General features: G+C 37.5%; 1 protein-coding gene across 1 annotated transcript in view; it reads right to left on the bottom strand.

The window, feature by feature from the left end:
- Nucleotides 1-21,383, bottom strand: part of LOC119790874 (collagen alpha-1(XVII) chain-like) — a 39,934-nt gene extending 18,551 nt beyond the window's left edge. Inside the window, exons 1-23 of the mRNA XM_038296611.1 lie at nucleotides 21,026-21,383; nucleotides 19,934-19,986; nucleotides 16,604-16,654; nucleotides 16,358-16,465; nucleotides 13,703-14,002; nucleotides 13,531-13,587; nucleotides 13,390-13,425; nucleotides 13,225-13,275; nucleotides 9,322-9,468; nucleotides 7,792-8,337; nucleotides 7,498-7,581; nucleotides 6,468-6,530; nucleotides 6,227-6,385; nucleotides 5,416-5,508; nucleotides 5,285-5,329; nucleotides 4,131-4,274; nucleotides 1,519-2,166; nucleotides 1,394-1,444; nucleotides 1,285-1,302; nucleotides 1,170-1,196; nucleotides 1,011-1,073; nucleotides 821-925; nucleotides 695-748 (exon numbers count right to left, since the gene is read on the bottom strand). Coding sequence (XP_038152539.1) covers nucleotides 695-748; nucleotides 821-925; nucleotides 1,011-1,073; nucleotides 1,170-1,196; nucleotides 1,285-1,302; nucleotides 1,394-1,444; nucleotides 1,519-2,166; nucleotides 4,131-4,274; nucleotides 5,285-5,329; nucleotides 5,416-5,508; nucleotides 6,227-6,385; nucleotides 6,468-6,530; nucleotides 7,498-7,581; nucleotides 7,792-8,337; nucleotides 9,322-9,468; nucleotides 13,225-13,275; nucleotides 13,390-13,425; nucleotides 13,531-13,587; nucleotides 13,703-14,002; nucleotides 16,358-16,465; nucleotides 16,604-16,654; nucleotides 19,934-19,976 — 2,893 coding nt within the window. The 5' untranslated portion in view covers nucleotides 19,977-19,986; nucleotides 21,026-21,383. The remainder of the gene's footprint in view (nucleotides 1-694; nucleotides 749-820; nucleotides 926-1,010; nucleotides 1,074-1,169; nucleotides 1,197-1,284; nucleotides 1,303-1,393; nucleotides 1,445-1,518; nucleotides 2,167-4,130; nucleotides 4,275-5,284; nucleotides 5,330-5,415; nucleotides 5,509-6,226; nucleotides 6,386-6,467; nucleotides 6,531-7,497; nucleotides 7,582-7,791; nucleotides 8,338-9,321; nucleotides 9,469-13,224; nucleotides 13,276-13,389; nucleotides 13,426-13,530; nucleotides 13,588-13,702; nucleotides 14,003-16,357; nucleotides 16,466-16,603; nucleotides 16,655-19,933; nucleotides 19,987-21,025) is intronic.
- Between the last annotated feature and the right edge of the window lie 818 nt (nucleotides 21,384-22,201).

Below are 22,201 nucleotides of genomic sequence, written 5' to 3'. Positions count from 1 at the left end.
CATCCCTTTCTCCCACAGAGACACGCATACTGTTTGATTGGATGTTCCTACCAGACAAATACCTAAATATATTACTCTAAACTGTCTTATACTGTATAGATGCAGAGTCCAGGGGAGGAAATAGAGTTAACTAACAATTATGACAGATCACCCTCTTTACATGATATATAACACAATGTTTTCACCTGGGTGAACCTCAGCCAGAGTGTTGTCTGGACACCAATGATTTATTTCAGTTGATTGTTGTTATAGAAACATCAAGGACCTGTTGGCTGATGTTAGTTGCCTATCTGACAGCCCGCTCTGCTATATGGAAACGAGTTTTCTTTGCAGATCCAGTAGGTACTATGATTTCATTGCTCATGACAGATTTAAGGTCAAGCTTAGAAGGGTCTTCCATCATCTAAACATGCGGGAAGGATGTTGATAAAGTTGTTACATCATATATTGTGAGCCAACAATGCGCTACACATATTTCGCCACAGACTTCTTTAGCTTTAGGTAATTATGTTTAGGTGTGAACCCGTGACGTTAGGAGACAAAAAATGACCAATTCCACACTGCCATCTAGTGGCATCTTTAATTCATACACTCTACTCAATTAATACACTTGACATGGCACAGATATTCCTTTAGTTTTATTTCCTTTTTTCTTTGTTTAACAACATTTTTATTTTACCATTTCTGATTGTACCTTTTGATCCAGGAGGCCCAGCAGGTCCAACAGAACCAGGTTCACCTTGAGCCCCTGCATCAGAACACTTGTATTTATGCCAGAATTAGCAAATTAATAGTTTAAAACTCCTACACTGAGGCATACCTTTATCTCCTTTCTGTCCAAAGCCTGGAGGTCCCATGTCGCCTCTAGGTCCAGGTGGTCCGTCGCGGCCCCTAATACCTTGTGGTCCATCTACTCCATGCTCACCTGATACGATGTTTTGCATATAGACATCAATCTATAATAACCAATAGGTAGCATCATTGATGGTGAGCTTAAGCAGTCTCTTTACCTTGACTTCCTTTCTGTCCTTTAGGGCCCTCAGGGCCAGTGTGTCCTATCAGACCTGGAACACCTGAAACCAAAGGTCAAAGTCTGTAAAATGGCATCATGAAAGAACCTCACTAAGGAGTGCAAACATGAAAGTGAACTGTAGAAAATTTAAACACACCTGGAAGTCCAGGGACGCCAGCTTCTCCTGTTGATGGTGCAACGCACAAAGATATTTTAGCTTGATTAAACTTTTACAGTGAAAAAAGCAGAAAATAGACATTGTGTTTCCCAACCTTTCAATCCAGGGTCGCCTGAAAAAGCAAACGATTATAATTACTTAAATAAACTTGAATTCTGATGTAATTTAAACAGATTCTGAAAAGCACCATATTTTACTGGTACCTTTGGGTCCAGGTAACCCCCTCTCTCCCTGCACTGAGGTTGCTAAAAAGGCTGAGGCAGAAAGCAAGTTTTTTAGTGAGCTGATGCAGAACATGAATGTTGGACAGTGTGTGACTCTGCTTTACCTTTGAAGGTCTGCGACTGCATTTCAGATCTTAACATTCTATAGATGGTTGTCTGAAGGACGTTGTCAATGTATGCTCCACTCACAGCAGTCCCAACGCCGTTCCAAACACCGGTGCCAGTGTTGAAACCATTACCATCACTGCTGGCGCTCCCATTAAAAGAGGCACCAGTGCTGCCCGTACCGGCCCCAGCAGCAGAGATTTTGCCTCCACCTCCCTCTCCAACAATGGTTTTATCAGAGCCTGTTCCTCCACCTCCTGCACCACCTCCAAAAATTATGGTTTTATCAGAGCCTGTTCCTCCACCTCCTGCACCACCTCCAAAAATGATGGTTTTATCAGAGCCTGTTCCTCCACCTCCTGCTCCACCTCCAAAAATGATGGTTTTATCAGAGCCTGTTCCTCCACCTCCTGCTCCACCTCCAAAAATGATGGTTTTATCAGAGCCTGTTCCTCCACCTCCTGCACCACCTCCAAAAATGACGGTTTTATCAGAGCCAGTGCCTCCACCTCCACCTCCCAGAATGAAGGTCTTGTCGGAGCCTGTTCCTCCACCTCCACCAATCAGCCGACTAGACTCAGCGCCGGTGAACAAGGCCTTGGTCTCCAGATCTGCCACCCGTTTCTTGAGCCTCCTCATGTCCTCAGCTGAAAAAAGTTATATTTTCAATGTGCAGCTGGAAAATATATGCATATATATTGGTGGGCATAGATTCATTTTTTTTTATCTAGTTTAATCTCACTGTAATCTTGGAATTAATATAGATCAATTTAGATTAAAATCACTCATTTGAATTCTGCCAAAGTCATTCATATGTTTGTGCTTACCTCCAGAATTTAAAATACCAAGTGTCTTTTTTTCTTTGCAAAATCACACTTCAATTCGTCTTCTTACTTAAAATTTTGACAATTTTGACTTTTTTGCTAATTTCTTACTGTGTCTTTGCTGCAAAAAAATAGAGTGTCCCAATTCCAATTATAGATGTCCCACTTTAACAATATAGTGTCTCCAAAAATACGACTTTGGGGCAACAGCGTTTGAGGGTAATATAAAATCTCTGTTTAGAATGTCTCTTGTGATGTGAAGATCCCGAGGTTTTTAAAAATTTAACATGAATTTAGCTCTAGAAATGAAAGATGCTGATATGCCAAGAATTACCTGCCCTCTCGCACACTGATGAGAAAATGGATTGAAATATGAAAGAAAAGGGAACTTTGAAACATATTCTTAATGTTTTCATATTTATTATGCATGAATCCCCAAAAATGTAGTTTTGGTGGATAAATGCCAAGAATTACCTCCCCCGTGCATCGCCCTATACTCTAGCAAAGGGGTGCTCAAGTCCAGTCCTTAACAGCTGCTATCCTGCTACTTTTTGATGCACCCCATTTTTAACAACTGAATCAAATGAGTGGCTCGTTACCATACCCCTGCTGGGCTAAATAAGGGGATATACATATATATTTATAATTCAGTTAATAATCATATTTACCAAGTCATTATTTGCGGGGATGGGCTTCTAGGAGGGTGTGGGTGCTATCACAATGTGGGGTGTTACCATCTAATCTAATTTAAATCCCTTTTTTGTCCCACAATAGGGAAAATTCCCTCTCTGCATTTAACCCTTGAGAAGCAGTGGGCTGCCATTGTGTCGCACAAGACATGCGCAACTGTAATCCTAATGTAATGTAATTTCTTAAAAGAGTATTTTAGGTTTTCTTTTAGATGTTGCTTTTTTGAATTAGGCAAGAATATAAAGCAAAAAAATAATAAACAATTGCATGGTACTGGGTGGTGGAGTATTGCCTGTTGCTGTTGGAAACCCAGTGAATGGAAAGTAATAAACAGAGCTTGGTGTCTTTTGCGCCTCCCAACTTAAACCATGTAGCTATAAAGAAACGAATGAAATAATATAAGCAATAATACTAGATAAAACAAGCAGGGAGGTTGTGGAACCGAATGTCTAAACTCAAGTAAACTGACATTAAATGCTTACTAATAAATAAACTGGACATTTCTTAAAGGAACATAACTTAACGTTTAATATTCAGAGTAAATCTTTCTATTGTATAAAGGAAAAACTGACCACATGATGTCACTCATAATGTGAAAAAGGCTGTGAAAGAAATTCAATGAAGATTTTGTCAATAGCAGTGGGAATTTTTTTTTAATTTTTAATGGCAACAGATGTGTCCATTGCTTTACGGTGCAGTGCAATACACTTTATTTTAGAGGAAGAAGTTTTTACCAGTCTGTTTATCCCAGTCTTATCACTATATAGCCAGACTGTTGACTCTTTCACTGCACAGAGAACTGACTTATATGTAGTGTAATGTGATGTCACCCTGCAAATATTTCCAAAGCTGCTCCATGGACAATGAATGCCAGACTTTATGAAAGAGAGGGAGCCAAGCAGGGATCATATTTCCAGGAAGGGGCCTACATGTACTGTCTCACAGAGCATGCTCACCAGTTTATAAAAGCTAAAAGTCTAAAATCTCTCCAACATCTTGTGCTGCTGAGGCTATTAACCCTCAGGATGGCTGAAATAAAAAAATGTATTTTCCTCTTTTTCAATAAACTCAAATAGCGCTGTATGAGCCAGTCTTACCCAGTGCAATGAGGCCAAACAGGAGCCCGAGTAGGAGCAGACAGAGGAGCAGCAAACCCAGCAGCCACTTCCACCAGGAGCAGCAGGAGTCAGAGCAACAGCAGAATCCTCCTCCTCCAAAGACGCCGCTGTCCCTATGAATCTCTGAAAACAGTACATTTAGCTGAAGACTGAAACCCTCACTTTGCAAGAATTTACTCTGACATTTTATACTATCGAAAAAAAAATTATTTATTAAAAACAAAGAAGAGATAGTTAAGATGTCTTCAATTTTGTTATTTATCAGTTATTTAATCATGTTGGGATCTTTCACAATTCTCATTAAATAAGTCCACTGAAGTTTGAACAATTCTCTGAATCTTTATTGAAAAATGCATAAATCCCTTTATAGGGCAAGTTTTAGATCACTTGCATATCACCTACAAATGGAAACCCCCCTATCCCTCAGTGAGGTCTAGAAACACAAGATTTATATTTAACCATTCAGCAATGATACGCATGTATGTGACTTTACATGTTATTTTTGCAATTGACCAATTAGATGTTGATAAGAGTTTAGAAAAAATGTAACTGCCTGTATCAGTATTAATACTCTACGCTTAAAAAATGATGTAGAAATAAATACAAATGTCTTAAATTAAGTGTGTCGCCTTAATTTGAGTATGTAAAAAAGATGATTTGCCAATGGAAAGAGTATTTTACTATTAAAATAAGATAACTAGATATTATGCACATGAAATAAGTCAAGGCAATTGTTTTTTCTTATGTTGAATGTTAATTTTCTTTTTCAATTGGAAAAGTATCTCACTTTTCTCCTCAATTCCAGAAAAAGTTAACTTATTTTAAGAAAAAAAAATACTTATTTACTTACTTATGTTGTAACAAAATAATTGTTTCTTTCACTTTGTGAGTGTTTTTAATGATTTTTTTTATAAAAGCACTTTTGTTATTTCTCTAAATATATTAGACAAAGTGACTTCTTTCTTGTTATTACATTGACCTTAATTTTTGCCATCAAAATATACATAGTTTTTGAATGTTACAAAAACTATAAGGTCTTCTCCTGTCCTTCAATAACACTCTAAGCTAAAATTTTGATTTTCAAAGTATTTCAATGAGTGCCACATGAAGGGCTAATGTTACTATAGATATACCTGCATATGTCGCCTTGTCTTTCATTAGGACTCCAGATGATCCATCTAATAGAAAAAAACTGGTGAGTATCACACATTTACACTGAAAATTTCTGAAAAGTATATAAATAGTGTGTATAATCTCTGCTCACAGTACGAGTTGCCTGCATCTGTTTTCATGGTTCCTGTGTCGATGTAGCTGGAAATAAGCTTCTCCTTCTTTAAGGAGTCGCCTGACAGTGAACCTGCAAGGAGGATAATGTGAAACAATAACTCATCAGCAATAACTCATATTGCATTTTTCACAATGCAGCCATGTCAGTGATAGTGGACGTCCCTTTGCTGTTTTCGCATTGTAAAAAAATATTGCTGCACATATCAGATGGCTGATCTGGTTTACACTGCTGCCAGTAGCAGTTTTTTAATTTGGGCAACATGGCTCCCTGCCCATGGTGCAACTGTGTCTGAGGGCAACAAAAGTATAGGAGAAAAAAAACGATATTGCCTATCTATACATATTTGGACAATGAGAGAGAGGCACTCTCTTTTTTTTTGTATTTTAAGAAATAATTAGACTGAAATAGTAATCTTAGCTTCCGTTATAAAGTTAAATTAAAGGGCTAAATCACTGTTTTAAAAAATCCAAACTGCATTTGATCCCTTTTAGCGTAAAATACAGAAATATAGATTTATTTAAATTAAAATTATTATTTATCAACAAGAATTCTTTAAAACATTTTAGAGGTGTGAAACTTTCTCTTTTATCAATGAAAAAAGAGCCTTTTATTATGTCTTAAAGGGCTTTGATCTTAAATTACCCATTAAAAAAGAAGTATTGACCTCCTTCAGGTATTTCAGCTGAAATACGTGAAATCTTGGGGGAACATTTAGTGGGTGGGATCGTCTTTAAACATGAGAAGTGTCTCTTGTTCTCCATGAGAGGGCGATAAGTTCCCCACTCACCTCCTCCAACCTGAGCACTGCTGCTGGTGGTAAACTGTTTCCCGCTGTCTTTTGCCAGGATGAGCATTTCCCCCTCCCTCCTGGCTGGAACGTTCCCCTTTTCAGAGACAGTATATTTATAATCTCTCTTGTAGGCATCATCTGTTTGGGACCTTGTAGCTGAAAAAATGGCAACACATTGATAGGGCAGTTCAGTTACATCATAAGTCTCCTGCACAGTTGTTTGTTCCTTATTCATTACCTGTAGAGAACCCTGAGCTGATGGCAGCACCACCATTTGACACATTCTTCTGGACGCCATAACCTGTCGAATTAAACTCTTTGTAAATAAAAGTGCTGTTTGGGTTTATGATAGCATGACAGGTAGGGATGGGAATCGAAAACCGGTTTCTGTTCAGAACCGGTTCCGTGTGTTCCAATTCCATGGCACAGTTTGGCAGCTCGTTTAACGATTCCCTTATCAATTCCGAGCAGCACCAGAGCCTAGCGCTGGGCAGCACGACTTACATTAGGTTTTTTATGCAAGTTACACACATGGCATTCAGTAAGCAAGTACGACGTGACCAGGTGTAAATCTAGAAAAGCAAAACAAAAGTGCTCAAAGTGATCGAAAGTTTGGCTTCATTTTAAGGAAGAGAAAGATGGCAACAACGCACTTTGCAATCATTGCAAAGTGGCAATTACATCCGCTGGAGGAAATGCTCCAACATGCAGAAACACCTGCGCACACAACATGGCATACATTTTAACGAATGCCGTGTTTTTATAGATTCCGGACAGAAGCTAAAGTTACAACCAACATGGAAGGCAACTCTGGTGGAAATAAACCAATTTCCTACCTCTCTTTGGGGTTAATAAACATGCTACGAAGTTGCTCGGCAGTTTAGGAAGCGAGACAAAGGTGACGCTTGTTTATTCAAATCAGGGGGAGATCAGTTTATTTCCTGAAATTGTACAGTAATGCTTTTTCATTAAACGGATACTTTCTCCATTAGATTTAGATGACTGTGACGAGACGGGTAGCCTGGCTGGCTCAGAGGCTGGCAGATCCCGTTCACTGCCTTTGGTTTTCACAGTGGCAGGCAGAAATATAATGTCCCAGGCGAAGGTAGACGAATGTCACCGTGCACTTACCAAGTGCATTGTTTCACAGAATCAATAAAGAATCGAAGCGTTTCACAGAATCAATAACGGAATCGGAATCGTGAAAATCTTATCAATTCCCAACCCTAATTAAAGGTATTTGATACTACATTGACTTGCAGCCATACCTCCCATGCTAGAAGAAACGTTGACGGCATTGGTGGAGAGCACAGCAGCAGAGGTGGGAGCCAGGTTATTCTGAAAGCCATAAACTTTAAACAGAAACACATTTATTAACTTGGTGTCAAATTGTGAAACAGGAATAACAGCAGCTTCTAAAAATGTGACTTTTAAAAATATCTTTCTTTCTTCCGCTTATTTTGGTTTAAAAAAATATGGACTTTTAAATTAAAACTGTGATTTCGCACCTTCTATTGTATTTGCAGAATACTTTAGGTTTTACTCTGAGGGATGATACTGACCTGATAGAGATGGTGCTGGGGCGGGGCTGATAGGCGGCGAGCCTCCTGACATGTTATTGGTGCTGACCTGGCCGAGCTGGTAGGTGTAACTGCCAGAGTTTCCAGCTAAGACGGCAGTGGCTGAGGAGGGCAGGGTGGTGGTGGACCAAGAGAATGTGGGAAAGGCTGAATCCAGGGTGTCGTACTGGCCTGATCTCCCAATGGTGTCATACTGGCTAGATTTAAATCCAGTATCATATCTCCCTGATTTCAGGCTCATGTCATATCCTCCCGACTTCACACCAGTATCGTACTGAGCTGAACTCAGACAAACAACATACTGGCTTGACTTCAGACCAGTATCATACTGAGCTGCACCCAAGCTGACGTCATACTGGCTGGATTTGACTCCAGCGTCGCAGTGGCAAGATTTTACAGTGACAGCATGTTGGCCTGTTTGGACGCCAGTATCACGCTGCCTGGATGTCAGTCTGCCGTCATAGAGGCCTGACACATCGATGGTGTTGAAGCCACTTGATTGAACACCAGGTTCAAATAAAGTTGAAACTGTTGAAGGGGAAAAAATCACCAGAAAATAAGGATCAGAGAAAGACGTGAAAAAGAAAAGTAAGACATTAAAAAATATCTAAATACTTAGTTATCTAAAATTCAGTATGCAATAAATCTAAAAACTCTTGGAAAGTCTTATTCTGAGGATGAAATAATTTCAAAAAAACTTTATCAGAGTAAAAAAAAAAAAGGAAACTAATAAATGTTTGTAATTGGAAAATTTTATTTTGAAAGGCTGTGGCCAGGGATGGGCAGGAAAAAATGTGGAAGATTAGAATTTTCTTTCCCCGTTCAATAGAACCATAAAAACTAAAAAGAGACTTTAAGTATTTTATATTATTTATCTTTAAAGGCAGCAACAGACAGCATGTACCGTCATGCAGTTGGTTTGTCTTTGAGTTAAACTCAAGAAGCTTAGGAGATAAAAGGATAGCCTTGCTATATATTTTTAAAAGGATGAAAATCACCTCATCTATCCTGGGATTCATGGAAACTTTCTCTCCTACTATGCTTCATAGTCCATGAAAACATTTTTTTTTAATCAATCAAACTGAGTATCTGCAGGTCAAAGAATACTTTAAACTGTTATCAGCCAGGAACAATATAGGTTTGGTGCATCTCTTTTTAAAAATAGTAAATAGTAGCCTGTTAAGTTTGTAACCATAAACTACACATCATCATTGTTCTGAGTGGTTTCACTCATAAATAAACTCATTATAATTTATCAAAACTTTATTTGTGTTTTTTCTTTTTTTCTTTCAGAATAATAAACAAATCCAGAGTTAGGCTTAGAGTATTTGGCACTGCTGGGGTTTTTAGATCCCAAAGGAGCATGCAAATCCTGGATTTTAAAAACCAGATGCTTAGCAGTGGCTGTGGGACATTTAGGATTCTAGATTAAACCATCTAGGTGACAGACAAAGTGTCTATGAATGTGCAGCACATGCATATATGCAGCTCCAGTAACAGTATAGTGTATACCCGACTGAGTGGCCACTGAGAGGGTCTTGCTCTCCGCACTGGCTTTTTTCGGTACTGGCAGCGTGATGGAGGCGCTGGAGGAGCGGGTAGGACTGACGCTGCTGGAGCGTCCCTTCAGCAGCTTCTTCACGTCTTCCAGCTCAGCCCCTAACAGACCAGTTATACAAATGCTGTTCAAAAAGCTTAGACAGCAAATCTGTGACAGAACAAACCAGCTGTAAGAAGAGTCACCATGAAAGCTTATTTTATCAGTATGAAGTTTTAGATTGTTTTGCGTCCGTATTTCACATGTCCAAAGGCTAATTGGTGCAGTTTGCTTAGGTGTTATTGGCTTTTCTGTTTTTATACAACTTTATAGCCTTGAAAATTTGTACGAGTAATGTTTTTCTGCATTTAACTCAATCCAACAAAATATTAAGGCATTTTTATATGTTCATGTGCCTAATGAATAGACTGTTAGAATGGTAGTATGGCAAGAAAAAAAGCAGCTAAGTAAAGAAAAACAAGTGGCCATCGTTACTTTAAGAAGTGAAGGTCAGTCAGTCCAAAAAATTGGCAAAACTCTGAAAGTGTCCCCAAGTGCCGTCGAAAAAACCATTAAGCGCTACAAAGAAACTGGCTCACATGAGGATCGCCCCAGGAAAGGAAAACCAAGAGTCACCTCTGCTGCAGAGGATAAGTTCATCTGAGTCACCAGCCTCAGAAATCGCAGATTAACATCAGCTCAGATTAGAGACCAGGTCAATTCCACACAGAGTTCTAGCAGCAGACACATCTCTAGAGCAACTGTTAAGAAGAGACAATGTGAATCAGGCCTTCGTGGTAAAATAGCTGCTAGGAAACAACTGCTAAGGACAGGCAACAAAAAGAAGAGACTTGCTTGGGCTAAAGAACATGAGTTACTCTGGTCTAATGGACATTAGACCAGTGGAAATCTGTGCTTTGGTCTGATGAGTCCAAATTTGATCGTTTTTTTTTTTTCCAACGTAGAAAAGGTGAAAGGATGGACTCTACATGCCTGGTTCCCTCCGTGAAGCACGGAGGAGGAGGTGTGATGTTGTGGGGGTTCTTAGTTGGTCACACTGTTGGGGATTTATTTGAAATTGAAGGCATACTGAACCAGCATGGCTCCCACAGCATCTTGCAGTAGCATGCTATCCGGTTTGCGTCATTTATTTTTCAACAGGACAATGACCCCAAACACACCTCCAGGCTGTGAAAGGGGCTATTTGACCAATAAGGAGAGAGATAGGGTGCTGCGCCAGATGACCTGGCCTCCACAATCACCGGACCTGAACCCAATTAAGATGGTTTGGTGTGAGCTGGACCACAGAGTGAAGGCAAATGGGCCAAAAAGTGCTAAGCATCTCTGGGAACTCCTTCAGGACTGTTGGAAGAGCATTTCAGGTGACTGCCTCTGGAAGCTCATCAATAGAATGCCAAGAGTTTGCGAAGCAGTAATCAAAGCAAAAGGTGGCTACTTTAAAGAACCTAGAATATACAGGTGCTGGTCATAAAATTAGAATATCATGAAAAAGTAGATTGATTTCAGTAATTCCATTTAAAAAGTGAAACTTGTATATTATATTCATACATTACATACAAACTCATATATTTCAGATGTTTATTTTGTTTAATTTTGATGATTACAAATGACAACAAATGAAAATCTCAAATTCATCATATCAGAAAATTAGAATATTGTGAAAAGGTTCAAAATTGATGGCCCCTGGTGCCACACTCTAATCAGCTAATTAACTCAAACCACCTGCAAAAGCCTTTAAATGGTCTTTCAGTCTAGTTCTATAGGCTACACAATCATGGGGAAGACTGCTGACTTGACAGTTGTCCAAAAGACGACCATCGACACCTTGCACAAGGAGGGCAAGACACAAAAGGTCATCGCTAAAGAGGCTGGCTGTTCACAGAGCTCAGTGTCCAAGCACATTAATAGAGAGGCGAAGGGAAGGAAAAGATGTGGTCGAAAAAAGTGTACAAGCAAGAGAGATAACCGCACCCTGGAGAGGATTGTGAAACAAAACCCATTCAAAAATGTGGGGGAGATTCACAAAGAGTGGACTGCAGCTGGAGTGAGTGCTTCAAGAACCACCACACACAGACGTATGAAAGACATGGGTTTCTGCTGTCGCATTCCTTGTGTCAAGCCACTCTTGAACCACAGACAGCGTCAGAAGCGTCTTGCCTGGGCTAAAGAGAAACAGGACTGGACTGCTGGTGAGTGGTCCAAAGTCATGTTCTCTGATGAAAGTAAATTTTGCATTTCCTTTGGAAATCAAGGTCCCAGAGTCTGGAGGAAAAGAAGAGAGGCACTTCATCCACGTTGCTTGAAGTCCAGTGTAAAGTTTCCACAGTCAGTGATGGTTTGGGGTGCCATGTCATCTGCTGGTGTTGGTCCATTGTGTTTTCTGAGGTCCAGGGTCAACGCAGCCACATACCAGGAAGTTTTAGAGCACTTCATGCTTCCTGCAGCTGACCAACTTTTTGGAGATGCAGATTTCATTTTCCAACAGGACTTGGCACCTGCACACAGTGCCAAAGCTACCAGTACCTGGTTGAAGGACCATGGTATCCCTGTTCTTAATTGGCCAGCAAACTCTCCTGACCTTAACCCCATAGAAAATCTATGGGGTATTGTGAAGAAGAAGATGCAATGCACCAGACCCAACAATTCAGAAGAGCTAAAAGCCACTATTAGAGCAACCTGGGCTATCATAACACCTGAGCAGTGCCACAGACTGATCGACTCCATGCCACGCCGCATTGCTGCAGTAATACAGGCCAAAGGAGGCCCAACTAAATACTGAGTGCTGTACATGCTCATACTTTTCATGTTCATACTTTTCAGTTGGCCAACATTTCTATAAATCCTTTGTTTTTATTGGTCTTCAGTAATATTCTAATTTTCTGATATGATGAATTTGAGATTTTAATTTGTTGTCATTTGTAATCATCAAAATTAAACAAAATAAACATCTGAAATATATGAGTTTGTATGTAATGTATGAATATAATATACAAGTTTCACTTTTTAAATGGAATTACTGAAATCAATCTACTTTTTCATGATATTCTAATTTTATGACCAGCACCTGTATATATATATATATATATATATATATATATATATATATATATATATATATATATATATATATATATATATATATATATATATATATATATATATATATATATATATATATATACATATATATATATATATATATAGATATAGATATGAAAACTAAAAAAGGAGGACGATCTCAAGAGAATCTCGAGAGAAAACATTTTTTTACATTCAATTTTTCACTTGCAATGATTTTCTTGTGTTGTGTAACTTTAAACAAAACACATTTATTACCATAATGGAAAGTAGGAGACCCATTTTAGGAGGGTAAAAGGTGGCACTTAAAGTTATGTAATTTTGATTGAATAACAGCAGTTCCACACAGTGATCATCAGGGGGAGTAACAACTAGTACTTTTCCTCTCCACAATTTTGTCTCAAGACCAGGAGTGACTCATTTGTACCACTTCTGCCAATGTGATCTGGTCCTTTTACTTTTTTCTTTACATTATCCTATAGTGTTAACTAAGTCACAGCCGTCACTGTTTTAAAAAGACCTCCAATGTATTTGTAAAGCAGCCTAACTGCAAATGTAACTAATAGAAATTTTGAGTTATGTGAGATCTGGAGTGTGACTGTGTGGAATGCAGTTTTTAGGCCAAAACCTTTGACAGCCACATAACTCAAAAACAAAAATCCCACACTAGAAATCATTTAACAGCAAAGTCCTTCTTTGAAAGGACTCTCAGAAACATTTTTTCTGCATTTTGAAGAGTTGCATAACAGCCAAAGGATCAGTGTCTCCGTTGGTCTTACATCTTCCGGCAGATGGGGAGGCACTTTGTAACCTGGCTCTGATTTCACTCTCTGAAAAAAAAAAAACACACAATGGATCAAGGAATCCTGATTCATTAAAAAAAAAGCAAGCCAAGACAACTCAGACAGATTAAGCGTAAATAATGAAAGGGAAAAAAAACAGACCTCTGCTTTCGCTCCTCCCTCTTGTGGCACCGGAGCCTACAAAGAAAAATGAGAGGAAACTTCAAACACATTTGCAGGCCTCAAATGCAAAGATATTGTGTAATAACAAAACATTTAGCCCTACGCTGACTACTGTCTTACAGTAGTTCCCATAGTCTTTGCGTGGAAATTCTGGTGAAGAATTGGCACTGGAACTCCCTAAAAGCAAAACATAAAAGTTGAATTGGCATATAAACAGTTCCAGCGCCCCAGAATTGGTTTAGTTTGTATTCACGGACACCTCTGAATTGCCTTATTTTCAACAGGAACCTACCATCATAACCTCCCGAGCGGCTGGATATGGTCTTCCTCTCGCGGAAACCTGGTGAGAGCCCAACTGATGACCCAGCAGTCTGAGCTCTCCTGGCACCGCCTGATGAGCTGGACCTGACCTTCGACACGGAGCTCACAAGATAAGTGCTTCCACTGCCTCCTTCCCCTCTTCCTCCACCTCCTCCACTCCCATAACCCTCTCCATCTATGTAGCTCCCACCTCCCTCGCCTCCACCTGAGGAGTCTCCTCCAAGGTAGATCCCTGAGGAGGAGCTGTAGTTACTTGTCACACCTACAGAGGCTGGACAGACAATAAAAATATTTTATATTTTAGATAACTAAAAAATAAAAGTGGTAGGTAACTTAGTAGGTACATCATCAGGCCCAGGAGACACAGGCAGCTGCCTGGAGCGCCATCTGCTGGTCATGGAGCAACATTACATAATAATAAAAAAAAGGAATAAATATATGAATTATGAACCATGGAGGCCATTACTAGGAAGTTATGTTTTCCAACAACACTGGGAATTTTAGGAATGTTTTGGTGTTTATTTCTGGAAATACTCCCAAATCTTTTGCAACCTTAAATTAAGAAATTAAAATGTATTTTCCTTGTGCAAAAACTTTTTTTTTTGTTTTTGCACATATTGTTCTTAAGTTATATTTATAACAATGTTGACCAAAATGGAAAGCATAAATATTTCTTTCACAACATTTGCAGGGCATTTTGAGTTGTTGGTTATTGTAATATTTTTTGGGGAACTCATCTTTCAAATTAAAATGTAATCTATTTGGCTGTCGCCTTTAAAAGTTGTTGTCTTAACCTTAATATTCGACTTTTTCTTTTGATTGCACAGTTAGTTTTATGTTGCTTTTGATTTTGCACTCATCACATTTTCATTCAATTCTAAGTAGTTGGTTATTATTACATTGTAATTCTATCCTTCAGACTTATATTTAGTCTTTAGGTTTTTGTCTTTAAAACATTTTGTGGGAACATTTAAAATATAAAAGGAATAATTGATTAATAGCTGTGGAGTTGCTTTTTGGGAAGAGTGCAAGCTCAACATGAGGGGGTGACAGAGGGGCACGGTCACCTTGGGCACCAAATAAACTAGAGCCGGCCCTGTACATAACTGATGAGTGGAGTGAAGCTTTTAACATGTTGTATATTTTAATGTTACACTGAAAACCTGATAACTATTTTCTTTAAAGTTTTCTCAAATGCTTAGTCACAAAATAATTTTACCAGGATGTCCAAATTATAAATGTTTAATCTGAATGCTTGTCAATCTATGCTGTCTAAGATCTCCCATAAGATCATCATATACAGTAGTTTAGAAACAAAAAAAACTCTAAAATCGGCCATAATTAGTCATAGTTTCGAATGTTTGTAAATGTTTAAAACTCTGAAATGTAAACCTGTCCATTTTATTCAAAGTGAATACAGTGAAAATGGCTCCATTCACAAGATAACGGCATTTCCAGTGTAAGTCTATTGAAGTTGTTCTTCTCTCTTTTGTATTAATATAATGTGTTTTAGGAATAATAACATAATCCTCTTTTCTACAGCAGAGCAATATGACCATCTGAAGTCTGCCTGTGATTGGAGGATTTTTTTCCACATTATACCTCATCCTCAGGAAGCTCTGGTAGAGGAGCAGCTGAGCTGTGTTCAAGATTAACTAAATAATTTTTTAAAGACCATAACATAACTCTAAATTTGATAATTCTTATCTGTCCTTCCAGCACTCTATATCATATATATTATCTTATGAACTGACATCTTCAACAGACAGAATAACACATTGGCCTGCAAGGTTTGCTGTTTATTTGTAAACAATACCTGATTTCAAGACAGTCATCTGTTATGTTTTTATTACACACATTTTTTTAATGAAAATTGTGATAACTTTGATTTATTGTTCAGATCCAACCAGAAAACATGGCATACATGTCTCCTAATTGTCTTAAAAAAAAATAATTCAATTCAACACTCATTACATCCCTCAGGTACCGATCTCAGATCAACTTTAGCAATTTTTATCTTTATTAAACCTCCCAGCTTCATATTTGTTATGAAGACAATTTAATAGGAAGGAAATAATTAATCCATTAGAATCATTTTAATAGGAGGTGAAACTGATTTAACATATATTTTTTAAGAAGCATTAAATTTTATTGCTCTGTATATTTCCGATTACAGGGTTGTGCCTTTAATGCATAGCTCTACGTTCAAAATGAAGGTATTATGCATAAAATTACAAAGCTTAAGAAAAAAGGTTATAAAGATTTAGGTGTTCCAAAAGATTAGAGACATTTTTTTTTCCTTTTTAACATAACATTTTTAACATAAATTAGTGCAAATAATCTGATGTGTTGTTGGAAGTATAGTTGAAATGGTTTGATGTACAAGGTTTGTTGTTTATACAAGAAATTAAATAAAAAGTACATAAAAAGCAGCCACTTTATTCCTACTCTCTTCTGTGGTATTTCCACATTAATTCTCCTTTAAATTCCCTCTCTGCTCTAAAGGTGCTCCGCAGCACAAATCCCGAAAATCTTTGTTGTTAAGAATATAACAACCCCAAGCTTTGCTAAGAGACAAACCCACAACTTCCCACAACTTAGCCCTCGAGTGGAAAGTTGCTCTCACATGAAGAGAAGTAGGTTCCACTGCTGTTCTGCGTTAAGACATTCTTCTCAAAGCCCAGCCCTCCAGCACCACTGGACATATTCCTGTGATTTGATCCACTGGTTCCCTCTAGCAACGAGAAGACAAACAGCAAAACAAGAAGAAGTTGTTACTCATCAGCTACTTCCCTGAAATAGTTAGCTACAACTATGATAATGTGCCTTCGGTTTATACTGAAGACAATTTGAAAGGGAAAAGCAGACTCACTGGGTGGGAGAGAAGTCAGCCTGCTTGTGGAGGTTACGGTTTCTGTCAAAACTGAAATGACAAGCAGTTATCACTGGGTGCATTCTGCTTTATCTATTTCTGGATTCTTATTCTTATGTTCATAACTGTTGTTTTCAGTTAATGCAGATTTCTCAATATTCTTTTGTAAAATTCATCTTTAAACAATAAATATGAAAAGTAATGCTTTATAGATGGAATGGCAGGACACAGATGAGAACAATAACTACTATAAGCTTCTTTATGTTAGGATTATCAAATAGATTTTTGGCTTTGTCTCTATAAAAACAGATTTAATACAACTTGTTTTAAGAAATGCTTAAGTGGATTTTTTTTCTTATTTTTTTTAAGCAAAGGCCTTCTTATCACTAGTTTGTTCCATTTATTTATGACTTCTCTTAATATATTTTTTAAAAAGTCTTTTAATATTTTATTTTTTTATATAATTGAAATTTTTTGATCTTCAAAATACAGAGTTTCCTATAGATTTAGTCTTCTTAAGACTTGAAGAAATATAATTGATAAACCAAAGTTCTAAGTCCTGATTAAATCATAGATTTAACCAAATTATAAAATAGATTGGCATGTCAATCTCTTCTGCTGGGTAGAGTAGGTCTAGGGCACACAGTGCTTAGGGGTCCTGGGACACAAGGGGCCCCAATGAGTACTGGAATCCTCAGAAAGAGCAGACAATAAAACAAGTTCCTAAATAATTTATTCAAATCTGAGCCTTTTATACTAAACTTAAAGGCCATTGTGATCTTAATGTTTTAAATTTAATCTATGGTATAAAAATCAACACCCAGATGTAGATAAAATCATGCATTAAGATATTTGAATAATAATAGTTATATGATAGCCATATCATGATGATATGATACCACAGTTTTATTCTCCCTGAAATTTACAATTGTTAACAGTTCACCTAAGTGTAGATTAAAACTATGTATACTTGACTGCCAAACCATTTACATAGGTTGGGTAAATAGTATTGTGTCTGTAGTTATTTAATTAACTACATGGATTGAATATGTTCATTAAGGAAAACATGTTGTGAAGTACTTAGTTTAATTTGAATCTTACTAATAAACCATAAACTATAGGCAGTCTATATAAAAAAAGAAAAAAAAAGAAATTAGAATATGTATTGCTTTTGCTGATGAGCTAAAGAGGGAATAGAATAGAATAGAATAGAATAGAATAGAATAGAATAGAATAGAATAGAATAGAATAGAATAGAATAGAATAGAGCTGTGATATTTGGCTGTAAGGCAAGCAGATGCATGCAGATTCACACAAAGGTAGAAACTAAGATAGGAATAAAAAGACTGTAAAAGTTAAAACATAAGCAAAATAATGTATGAGTATAAAAAACCATACTCAGATTTAAAGAAACATGCAACTAAGTTGAATCATTTTAAATAAAGTACAAATTGCACATATTTGAACATATAATCAAAAAACAAACTATTTAATAGAAATAGAAAATCTTTGCACACAACAGCATGAATTAAAGTCTACCAGCAGCAAGAGGAAGGACCTGTGATAACGCTCCTTAGTGCATCCAGGATTTGAATGTCTATCACTGAAGCTGTTCCAGTGGCAGAAACTTCAAGGACGCGATGAGGAAATATGTTCAAGAATGTTGTTATTGAGAAAGGTTCTGTCGGCTCTAATAATAAATAGTTGCTCTCTCATCTTTCTTTTAAAGAGGCTGTTATTCTTTTAAGGATTTGTTGGAGTCTGTTAAGGTTAAAGTGCATCTGAGATGTTGTTTGGTTGTCCTTTTGCCTAGTATTTGGCTACGACAGTAGAGGCCTGTTATGCACAGGCCACTACATTAAACAGAACTTGTTCTCCAGAATGACTCTCATAAAGTGCTATGCACAAACAATCCTTTTTCATACACTCCTTACTCGGTTGTGTGCATGCTTGCAGCAAGCATCAGAACTCTGGTTTCATAAAAAAAAAAAAAATCATGGAAGGAATTTAAAGTTTTTCAAAAATCATTATGTGTTGGATATTTTCTGTGTAACTACAGGGTCCAGAAAATCCTTATTCTTCTCTTAGTAAGTATTCTGACGTCTGACTTGAGGCTGCTGTGCTTTACTGGCTTTGCTTAAAGATAACGATCATTCCGTTTAGATTTCATGCCGCCTTCATGTCCTCCTCCATGTCTGTCCTCCTGCTCTCTTTCCTTTTTGGGATCTCAGTCTGTGTTAAAGTGAAGGCTTAACCTGATCATTATTCTGCTGCTGTTATCCCTTCACTTTAAAAACAAAACCAGACAGTTTTTTTCACTATAAAAGTCCTGACACGGATCATATATAAGAATCAGCCAAAGCACACGGTTCTTACTTTCTCTTTTGTAAGAGCATAGTACTTAAAATGTCTATATTAGCACATCTTGGATTTGTATATTAGTGCTAAGGCTTTGGTCTCGGCTTCTCTGTAAACAAAGCAAGTTTCAGTATCAGGCTACTATTTAAAGGATTTCCTCAAATTTCATATTCTTATATTTCCTCTTAACATGCAGTTTTGAAGTGCTCAAAAAATAAATCTGTCTTCCTTGTAAGTTTGCACTGTTAAAACTTTATCCCATTCAAATCACTAAAGGGAAATAAATCTCTGCGTGTTGGGATTTATTTGATCTTAGGAGTTATTAGACTATCTGTACTGAAAATGCATCACGTTTGTTAGAAGTCATTATGAAAGCTCCATCTTTTAGAAAAGATTCATATTTTCCTCAAAAACCTGATGTATCAAGTAAAGTAATTGCTAAATATGCTCCTTGTATATATATTATGTTTTTAAACGTGCCAAGTGATTGCACCATGCATGGAAATTCACTATATGTCAAAAATAATGCAAAAGGAAAAGGGGCATTATATCAAAGAAATTTCTTGTGTTAAAAAAAAACATTTTATTCACTCTTTTCTTTTGAAAACGTAGAACTGTATAAGTGTTTTGTTATATCATGCTTTATGTAAGAATCCTAGCCGCCATTTAAAAAGAGAAGTCAGAGAAGCTGTTTATTCCCCACAGCTAACATCCAACATATACTTAAGTTTTGCTGTAGCAGAAATGTTGTTGACTTTTTCATTTAGCTGCAGATTTTTGAGAAATGAAGTAGGAAACCAGTAAATTCATGCATGATCTTAGATGTTAGTTACTTTCAGACAAGTTTCAAAATTCTTCATTTTGGACGTTTCTGCAAGGATGCAGCAGTTGATTTTCTTATAGAAGAGTGTTTTTACGCACCGCATTTCTTCCTGTCTAATTCCAAACACTGATCAAATCAAACATTCTCACCCTTCTCTCCTGAAATCTCCATCTGCCTTGTTAAATCGTCCATCCCATCTTATCTGGTGAGATGAGGATAGAAGAAGAAAAGAGACATTGACCACCATCCTTGCATGTCTTTAAGTGTAGAAAACAAGATTTCAACAGCTGTTTGATGAAGAACAAGGAGAAAGTTGTCCTGCAATGAAATAAGGGGTTATGGTCTTCAAAGCGGCTTGTTTACAGCACTGCATTTAAATTTCCTCCAGACTGAAACGTAGAAAAAAAAAATCCCCCACATCAGTCGCATGATTATATATTAAGCATCACAGTCAAATGCTTCTGTGGCTTTTTTTATTTGGACATTGGCCTGCAGTTATATTAACTGAAACAGGCTGAAGACACTCCCCTCTATGAAGAAACTTTTCTTGCCATGTTCTCATCTGAAAGCTGAAAACCACCATAAAGCTATAATGGATCATCTGTGGAGCACGTTTGTGTTTTTGAACGCAGAAACAACAAAGAAACAAAAGGAGTTCAGGCAGATCAGAGCACAGCTATGAAAGACCATCCCATGACCACACCCTGGCAGATAAGGCCATTTAACTACATGCATATTTCTTCTTTGGGGTATACCATGCTTAAATCCAATCAATAAGAGAATATGTCATATAAACACAAAAAAATACATTTCAAAAAGTGATTATGAAAACCAATACCTTCCAACTCCTCATTATCATCTTATTAAAGTTTCTATAAACTCATCCTGCCTGTTATAGGCTGTAACTGATCTGAGGAGCAATTATGAAGGCTTGATGCCACAGGTCCTCTAGTGTATATTTAGATGGATGTGAATAGCACAGAAAAAAAGAGGGTGTGCTGTGACAGAAAACGTCCTAGGGAAGCCAAAGGGAAGTTAAAGTTACCCAGTTTCTAAAAACTAACACTGCAGCCCGTCACCAAACTCCAAACCCCCAGAGCGCAGTCCTTCAGGGATGCAAGCAAAGCCAGGTGCAAGAAATATTCCCCCAAATTCAACACAAAAAAAGGAGTTTTAAACTAAACAAAGGCTCTAAAAAATGATAAAGGAAATAATTCCTTGTGCAGTGTTATAATCCGTACCTTCAAGCAGACAGCTTGATCAGATTCCTCTGGGGCCGCAGCGTCTTATCCAGTGGAAGAACAATGCGTCAGTGAAGAGCTGACGCGCACAGCGAGCGGAGATGTTCCCAAAACTCCTCTCTCTTCTTTTGTCTCTTTTTCACTAAACTTTCCCAGGCGAGTCAAAACACAGATTTTGGGCTCTGGTCCCAGCCGCGCCCATCAGAGCAGCAGCTTGGCAGGCAGGTGACGGCACGGGAAACTGAATGTAAAAGAGAAATCAGCGCCTGGGGGGGAGGACAAGGGCCAGTTCATATTCTTAACCCCTGCAGACTCAGATTGAGGGGGAAGAAAAGAGAGAAACTCCTCCTCTTCCAGCTACTGCTTCACTATGTGGGCAAGTTTTTGGTGGAGGTGGTAAAAAAAAAAAAAAGTTTGATTTGTTCTGTTTTTCAAAAAAAAAAGAGGGAGGAGACTTTTTCAGGTTGTGCTGATCTGCAGTGGGCAGTAAATCCTAAAGCAGCTGGAACACATCTGGACTCCATATTTGAAGAGGAAACTGAACCTTTGTTCCATAGGCTTTAGACAGTATATAGCTGAATATTTACCCAGCCTAAAAAAAAAAAAGTCTTACAATTTCCAAATGTATTCACAGTGACTCAAAGTAGAAAACATTTGTAAAGTTGAATGGTTGATGAATATATTGAAATATCTTCAAGTTAATCTGGAAAACTTTGTGGAACTGCTGCAAATCGTTGCCGATCTGGAGACCTTTTTTTTCCCCATTTTAATCTTTCTTAAAAGTCTTGTCACAGATTTTTTAATAGTTATTAGTACTAGAGTTGGACTGGAGAGATCTAAGTAAAAAAAAATTATCTAAAGTTGAAGCTAATTGGTTTAACATGTGGGACTTTGCTCTTGAAAGACGAACCTCAATCTTTTCCAGCCTCCAAAAGGTTTTTCTCCCAGAAAACTTTAATAAGCATCTATATTACCATTACTTTTTATCATCTTCCTCTCCCAAAAATCATTCCAAATTTGAAGCAATCCATGCCATGCTGGCATGTTCACAGTTTGGATTATTATTTTGCAAACAAACCCTGAGACTAATGGTTCCCTTCTAAAGTTTTTCTAACAGACATCTGATCATTTTAAAGAACATCTGATGGTCTGGTTATTATTTTTTTAAGATGATCT

Source organism: Cyprinodon tularosa, unplaced genomic scaffold (assembly GCF_016077235.1).
Source record: "Cyprinodon tularosa strain WSP-4 unplaced genomic scaffold, ASM1607723v1 ctg372, whole genome shotgun sequence".
NCBI classification, from domain to species: domain Eukaryota; kingdom Metazoa; phylum Chordata; class Actinopteri; order Cyprinodontiformes; family Cyprinodontidae; genus Cyprinodon; species Cyprinodon tularosa.
This window is presented reverse-complemented; position numbering and strand designations above follow the sequence as displayed.